At 28.9% G+C, this 9,002-nt stretch overlaps 1 protein-coding gene across 1 annotated transcript; it reads left to right on the top strand.

The window, feature by feature from the left end:
- Positions 1-479: 479 nt before the first annotated feature.
- LOC112798017 (uncharacterized) lies at positions 480-2,992 on the top strand. The gene is made up of 3 exons (XM_025841163.2): positions 480-1,703; positions 1,785-2,414; positions 2,545-2,992. Exons 1-3 carry the CDS (start codon positions 1,016-1,018, stop codon positions 2,595-2,597), a joined length of 1,371 nt encoding a protein of 456 aa, XP_025696948.1. The 5' UTR covers positions 480-1,015; the 3' UTR covers positions 2,598-2,992.
- The last annotated feature ends 6,010 nt before the right edge of the window (positions 2,993-9,002 follow it).

Here is a 9,002-nt window from a genome sequence, read left to right as displayed (position 1 = left end):
TTTTATATGAGTAGTGAGTTTTTAAAAAACACAAATAAAATTAACAATTAAAAAAGAAAGAAAAAATAAAAACTCACGTGCAATTTATTTTTATATAAAATTAATAATTAAAAATTATTATTTAACGATTTTTAAAATAAAAATTCAAATGTAGATGTTTTTATATAAAACTAATAAATAAAAATTGTTTGATAATTTAATAAATTTAACTAAATTATTATTTAACCACTCTTAATTATTAATTTCATACGAAGATAACTGCATCTGAATTTACGGATTATTAATGTTACATAACAAAAAAAAAAAGTGTTAGTAGAAGCACATATAGGAAAAGGTACCTGTAATCCAGGATGGTTTTTCTCCTTGAATTCAACTATTAAGTTACCCTAACCCTATTCATATGAATACAACTAGTGAGGCAGAAACAGGAGATAGAGAATGGTTGATAACACAAAGATACAAAACACACATACATTAACGGGCTTAAAAGTTGAATGTATGATTTGACCCCCCCTGCCACCATCTGCTTACGTTTCTTCCACAATCCACATGTCTGTTTATGTAAATATATGTTTTATGCTTCACCCATCTTCATTTCTCTCTCTTTATTATTTCTCACTCTTTCACTTTTCACTACAACTTCCATCTTCACTACACACCAAAATCAATTCAATCCTCCCCTGGATCTTTCTGGTTTCTTCACACCGTCATCATCAACAACTCTGCTATTATATACTGCTATCCATATCCCACTTCCTTCATTATCTATCTTTCTATCTATCTATCTTTCTATCTTTCTCCTTTGATTTGATATTGTACTACTATTATGATTAGTAACTTCTTCCCATTTAGATACATTCATATTTAGATACATAGATACATAGAGAGATAGATAGATATACTTTTCATGAAGTAGTAGTAACTAACTAGCTTCTAGTGTATGCCTTAAAGCTAGGGTTTTTGTTATTATTCTACTGAGATCAAGATCAGTATAGTAAGATCACAATTTCCATAGATGTTTCCTTCTAGTTTCGGTAGTTATAGCTCTTACCCTTGTTACCCTTCATCTTCTTCTTCTTCACCATACCCTCCTTTCCCTTTCTTTAACCCTGAAAACAATAATAATGGTGCTAATAATTCAAACAACAACAACAACACTTTCCTTCATGATCCAATTTCTAATAATGCTACTACTACTACTACTGTTATTCCTTACCATCATCATGCTCCAACAATCCCAGAAAGTGCACTGATGACGAATTTGGCAGTGGCTGATGCAATGTTCAAGCAAGAGTACTTCACTGCTGCTGCTGCTGGTGGTTCTTCACACCATCATCATCACCATTATGGCATGTCAAGTTTGATAACAAAGAGGCCAGCACCAAAGAAAGATAGGCACAGCAAGATTCACACTTCTCAGGGCTTGAGGGACAGAAGGGTGAGGCTTTCTATTGAGATTGCACGCAAGTTCTTTGATCTTCAAGACATGTTAGGGTTTGATAAGGCCAGCAACACTCTTGAGTGGCTCCTAACAAAGTCAAAGAGAGCAATTAAGGAGTTAGCTAGGAGCAAGAACAGTAGCAGTGGTAATAACAATGGTGGAGTTGCCAATAACAGCTTCTCTTCTTCCTCTTCTGATGGGGCTGATGATGATGAAGTTGACTCAGTCATCAACCAACAACAACTCACTGATAATATTGATGGTATATACTACTCATCTAAGATGGATATATAATATGCTCAAACACTACTACTTCCATTCATTTAATTTGTGAATTGTATAGGTACTCATGAACAAGGGGGTGTGGATTCATTGGAGAGGAGGCTGAGAAGGGATCAACAGAAGGAGGAGGAATCAAGGGCAAAGATGAAGGAATCAAGGGAAAAAGCAAGGGCAAGAGCAAGGGAAAGGACTAGTAGCAAGATGTGCAACAGTGAGAAGGTGCAAGACTTGAAGAAGAAAAGCCCTGCAATGGTAATGGAAGAAGATCCTCAGATTCTAATGCAGCATCAACAATTGAGGGCACCAATGATTCAACCTCTTGAGGAATCTTCAATGAGATCATCACCAAAGCTGTTTCAGCCTCATCATCTTGCAGCAGCAGGAGGAGGAGGAGGAGGAGGAGGAAGTAGTGAAGTCCCCAGAGATGATTTCAATGTTATTGAGGAATCCATTGTGATAAGGAGAAAGTTGAAGCAATCTTTGATGTCTTCTTCTTCTTCTTCTTCCAATAATAATCACCATCAAAATCATAATGTTATCCCTAAAGAAGCAACAAACTTCAACAACAACAACAGTGACTACCACTGCTTTCCCAATTTATCATCACCAAATTGGGAAGCTAATGCTTCTGCTGCCACTAATAATGGCCGCTCCAATGTTTGCACAATATCAAGCATGAATCTGTCTACAAGTATGTCTCTCTTTTTCATGAACAAATCATAGCTAATAACTTCTTTTCTCTGGTTGAACTTACTGATACTTAACAGTGTTTTGTTTTCTTTTGCCTTTTTAATTTTATTTTTCAATTTAATTTTTGTTAGGGCTTCAGATCTTTGGAAAGTCTTGGGAAGAGTGCACCAATCCCCACCTATGATTATAAGTATGTTAGTTAATTTTTCAGCATTATATCTCTCTCTGATCTGAATGAATGAATCAATGGAACTCTCCTATTATGCTTTGCAAGGAATCATTCATATGGAGGCATCTTTCATTCTGATCTGTGTTTTTATTTTTTTTATTTTCTTCACCACCAACTTTTTTTTTTCCCTGTCCAATATTCCTTTTTGAACAAATGTTTGTACTGATCTTTTGGTTGTTCAAGGTCAGCCAAGCCAAGAAGGGCATATATGACAGTTGGCACAAAAGGTTTCTGAATGTGTGTTGTTTTGTTTCTGACCAAATTTTTAAAGTTTGGTTCACATTATTAGTACAAACATTATATATATTATATATTTATCACAGGAATCATATATATTTATCTGTGTTGTTACTTGTTAGTGCTTATTAAATATATTATTACTTAGTACTTACTGATCATACATATTCTATGTTGTTGGTGGAAACTTTGGAAGCAGCTAAATTCTTTGGAGAAGGTGTATGGTAGAAGAAATTTCAATGGCTTTTGAGCATGTTTTTGTTTTCAGTTTGAGAAATATATGTGCTGGATGGGACATGCATTTGTTTATTTTCACTGCATATTAATTTCTGTAAGAAGAACTTTATATATTTTGAAAAATTTTAAACAAATATGCAAGAAAAATCAAGAGAGTCCTATATACTTTAAATAACAACTTTCAGTTCAAAAGCATGTAAATCATTGAGTTACAGATAGGATCTGATGCTATGGTGGAATATTATGTTAGGTAATTTCCTAAATTCACAGATGAATAAATTGAAAGAAATATTGAAACTACATCTTTGTTAAGAAAATAATGAACATATTTAGTTTCTCTTAATTCTTATGTGCATCAGTATTAGAATATGTCAATTATTAATTCCTTGGAACAATTTACATATATGTGATTTATAGGTCTACTTAATTTGTTGGTATTTTTATCTCTAATAATCAAATCAGATTTCATTTCTATTACAGAGTCCATAAATAGTAATAGCTACATTCCATTAGAAATTAAAGATTTCTTTGCCTCTTGTGAGAGAAAAGCAGCAACATGTTATATAAGTTTATAATTTGTTTTCAATTTGAAGAGAGTGTATATAAGACTAGGCCTAAGGTAAAATTGAATTTTTGCACCAGCATGGTATATAATATATAGTTCCAGAAGTTCAGTTTTATACATATATATATGTTCTTAATAAGAAGCCAAGAAAAATATTATAATATAATATACTTAGCTTGGATATTAGCAGATCAGATTCTCTGCATGTACAAATTAACAATGCATTATTTTATTCTCTGCAAGACTAAAGGAAGATATTAACTATCATGTATATGATAATCTCCATTATTATTACAGCAACATACACAGTGAAAGTCTGAACTCCTTTTCTAATCATGGGTGGCAGGATTATTGTACTACTTTCAAGATATAAAAAAAGTGCTTTGATAATTACTTAATTAATAAGCAGGTTTGATGTACTGATTTCATCAGGCATTTGGTTGCTTTAACATTTTTGCAAAAGAGAATTTATGTCTGCAGGCTAATTAGGTGGACAAAATAATTGGACTCATAACTATTATTTATTTTTCAGTACAGAATGAAAATTTGGCTAACATATTAAAGACACTTTCATGTGTTATAGCTTTAATATAACAATAAGTTGCTGAAATTCTTGTGTCTTTAGGTCTTCTAGCTATCCCTAAGATAGATCCACTTATGTTAATCTAACTGAATGAAAAAAGAAAAAAAAAACAAATATAACTGAATTCTGCTTTATGCATAGAATTCACCAAATAATTTCTTGCAGAGATGTGAAATCATCAGCACATGGAAGAAGCTTACTTTATATGTATCAGATTTTTGCATCATACCTACCAATAAATTTTACATGCATGGTAGATTTCATGAAAAATATGTCTTCATGATGGGAATAAAAATCCCAAAAGCCCCAAATAAATGTGTGTGAGAATTATTGGAAGATTGTTAGAAATTGATGAATATATATATATATATATATATATATATATATATATATATATATATATATATATATATCCTTTGCAAATTTAAAAGGACTATACAAATTTTTGCCCTCATTTAAGTTTAATGCTTTTGTATTAATCATGCAAAATTAGATGAGAAAAATCTACTTGATTAATTATTTGTAGTTAACATTTTCTCCTTTATGAAAATGAGAAAAAAAGCATATTTAATTAATTTGTTTTCTTATCTTTTTTTATATTAGTTACATATTAATTATAACACTATTACCTATATAACATGCTCTTCTTTTAAACCATAATCAAAAGTGATCATATAAAATTTAAAAGTTAAAAATTTAATTTTTAAAGAAACTATTATAAAGTAAATAAAACAAGAAATATTTGTATAAAATTTATGTAAATCAAAAAACATAAAATTACTTATAACTATCGATCTAAAATTTTAGAATAAGTGATTTTATAAGAGATATAAAACAAGATAACCTACTGATAAGACTTGTATTAAACTACTCTTCCATCTTAACCTATAACAATAACAAAGAAGTCTCGTGACTCACAAATTCAGCCTAACAAAATACATAAATTCAATTATAATTTTAGTCTTTATCTTATCTTTAGTTGTTCTTATCTTATTTTTATTTGTTTTTATCTTTTCTTATATCAATGCTCTATATATATTTAGTTTTACTTTCATACTTCAATAAAATTCAATCAATCAACAATTAATAAAAAAATTTTCATCTTTTCTTTTCTTTTTCGATTCTTTCACAATTTTATCAGTTTGAAATTTTTTTAAATAAAACTAAAATGGAAGAGTTGATTGATTATTGACTGCAGAAAAATTAAGGGGAAAATATTCGTGTATATAATATATAGTCCAATTAAATACATTACAATAATATATGCGCATTTTAAAGAATGATGATGTGTATATTGAAACTTTGGTCTATTCCCTCTATGTATATGACCAAGAATAAATTTTTATGGAAGAGATTACTAGTCACTACATATAGGTAGAATTAATATGGCATAAAAAAAATGTCGAATAAAATCTTTTGGAGAACCCTACTACATACTACGGACATACATAGAACTTTCAATTTAAGTAGGGTAGCTAGAATACATAGAATCTGATATCAAGATTTTGTTGCACATGGTGGAACTCTTGCATAGTGTATACATTAATTAATCATCATTTATAAATTGAATTTTTGATAATATATTTATGTTTGGATTTTAATCAAGTGAAAATAGGGTGGTATATATGTACTATGTAATGTAAGTTTAAATTTTTTTTATATGATTTTTAAAAATATGAATTTATTATTTAAAATGGATCATATTGGGTAGTTTTTTTTTTCAGTCACAAAAAAAAGTACCCTTTATTTTTGAAATATTGGGTAGTTTTTTTTTTTTTTGTAGAAAACGTCTATTATTGGATGCAAGGTCAAAATGTGTATATTGACATCATTAATAGACATAATAGGATTATTAGGCTGAAGAACTGTTCAACAACTCTAAGGAAAGCGTCATAGATTCAGTCTTTTAAAAGAGAAAGACATATATATCTATCTCAAGCTACTTTTTATGAAAAGCTTATAACCTCATTATTGATGGAAGTCAACACCAATAAATCTTTTGGGAGAGAGACTTATAGGGATTAAATTAAGTCTCTTTATTATTGTATTTACTATAAAATAATATTTTAAAAAAAGGTAGAGTTAGATATAGAATTTAAAAAATTGAATGAGAATAATTTTAAAATAAATATTATTAAAGTTTTAGTCTTTATTTTAAAAATTTTAATTTTTTTTGTTTTAGTTCTAGTCTCTAAGATAACGTTTGGTGGAAAGACACAGATGAAAAGATTGAAATTGAGAGACAGAGACTAAGAGACAGATATTGAAATAAGTCTCAGAAGACAGAAATTGAAACAAGAATGAAATTCTAATTTAATTTGCACAAAGGGTAAAATTACAATTAATTAATTGAAATAAGTGTATTTTAGGCATAAAATGTTATTAAAGTTTCAGTCTTCATCTCTAAAAATTTTAGTCCCATGTGTCCCTATATTTTAGAGGTACTAAAATACTGAAATTTTGAAAACAGAAACAGAACCAATAAACATAATACGGAATCTCAATTTCTCAATCTCTGTCTCAATATCTTAAAACAAACGCTATCTAACTGTCAAACAAAATATTAAATTTCTGTCTCTCCATCTTCAATTCTAATTTCTGCTTCCAAATGCTACCTAATAATTTTTTTTCCCGTATTTTCTCTATGTAGATTTTGGCAAATAATCGAGGAGCAAAAATGTTAAAGTTAGAACTTGTATTTTTGGTCTTCACCTATTTAACATCATCATATATGAAAGGCATTCACAAAGAATCATGTAATCCATACGTGCCTATTTTTCATATGATAGATGATAGATCCTTACTTGTATTAAGCAAAACTTTAAACATACATATTTCGGCCTTCCATTGTTAATCATTAATTCCCTTGCCTCCTTTTCCAGCTACCTCTCTATATATATAATGTATATATTGTATGAGAGCATATTTAATTTTTCCTTAGGAATTATTAATTCCAAACTATAAGTAGGTAAAATACAGATACTGATGTTGTTCCTCATATTATGTGGACACATAGCAACTTGAGGAATTTTCAAAAAATTTGAGATAGGAAGGTGTTACTTGACAAATGAATTATCATAAGAGGCTAAAATAAGACACCATAGACAAACCAGGGTAAAATAAACCAAAAAAAAATATAAAAAATAAAAAGTAAAAGAAGAAGAAGAAGCAGCTATAGAAGAAACTAGGTAGTATTTATGTATAGGGTAAGGATGGAAAGTACCTGATTATTATGTCTAAGGTCAAAGTCCTATATATACTCTACATATATATCCTGCACAATCAAATAAATAAAGCACTAAGATTGCATCCCCACCTAACCCATCTCATCATCATTCACAAAATGCTACTATATATAATATTCAAAACGCTCAACAAAAAGTAAATAAAAGCAAACCCAAATATATAATATCAAACTATTATTTAATTTCAATTTTGTTTAATCATGGTATGATTAATTAAGTGTGCAAATTAAGTAGTATTTATGATTTTCATTATGCCAATATTATATTACTCATTTAAAGACATAAATATACTCGTCTATTTAAACAAGTAATTGAAATTTAATTTTGTTTATACGAATTTATTTATTGACTAACGACAAATTCTTAAATCAAATTTAAATTTACGATGAATTAATCATGATTATTTTAATTAACAAAATGAATTCTAACCAATGAGTTATAATTTAAATGACATAATTTCTTCATAGTCACCTAAGAAGTTACGAATTCGAATCTCTCTATTTTTGGTAAAAAAAAAAAAACAGAAGAATGAATTCTCAATTTTTAAATTTTATTTTCTAGAATATTAAATAAGTTGGTGTTGTAAAAATATATTTATAATTCAGTCTTACCTAAGCTAACGAAATGTGATCACTATTCTCTAAACTCTAAATTATTGATGGTCAACCTTCAACACAACTCTGAAAGCCACTATACTTTGAACATGGTATCTAATCATTCACTTTAATTAGTATGCGAGACATTGAATTTAACCATAGCAAGATTGTTTCGATTAGACGTTTTAATTTATTTTGTGGGATGCTCCACAATCCCCTTTATTGAGATGATGATCTCTATGCTTTTTCCACATGTTTACATTCAAGTTTTTTAATGTAATTTGGCCATATATACATTATCATTAATTATACGTTCTATATATATATGGATACAAACAAAAACACCTAAATCAATACAACCTAGCTAAGGAGCAAACAAAAAAATAATTAATATCAACCAATAAACAGACAAGCTCAATTACTCACAATTTTTTTAATTATTCTTTTTTTATTTTTTTCTCCTTTTTTTTTTTTGACAATATAATTTTATTCACTCACCATCAGCTATCAACTACCATTATCTGCCTGCTGTCTGCCGCTGCATATTGTGAAGTGTGAACTGTCCTCAACTCTAAATTATAATTTCTCAATTTTAATTTCTAAACATTAAATTTAAAATTTTATACTTTAATTTAATTTAATTTTTTTTACTTTTGTTTCAGACATACATAAAGTCCGGCCCAAACCGTCCTTAAGCCCGGCCCAAACATGTCCCGAACCGAATGACTGGGAAGATAAGAATGGAGTAATAGTAACAGAATTTTGAATTTCAACCTCTCCCCTTTAGTTTTAATGTTTCTTTTAAATATTCAATTATAAGTTAATAATTGTTGATTAAAAAGAGTGTTCGGCTTGCTTCCAAAACTTGTGTCTTATTGTTAGCTTTAATTAGTATGT

Source organism: Arachis hypogaea, chromosome 4, assembly GCF_003086295.3.
Source record: "Arachis hypogaea cultivar Tifrunner chromosome 4, arahy.Tifrunner.gnm2.J5K5, whole genome shotgun sequence".
In the NCBI taxonomy this organism is placed as follows: domain Eukaryota; kingdom Viridiplantae; phylum Streptophyta; class Magnoliopsida; order Fabales; family Fabaceae; genus Arachis; species Arachis hypogaea.
This window is presented reverse-complemented; position numbering and strand designations above follow the sequence as displayed.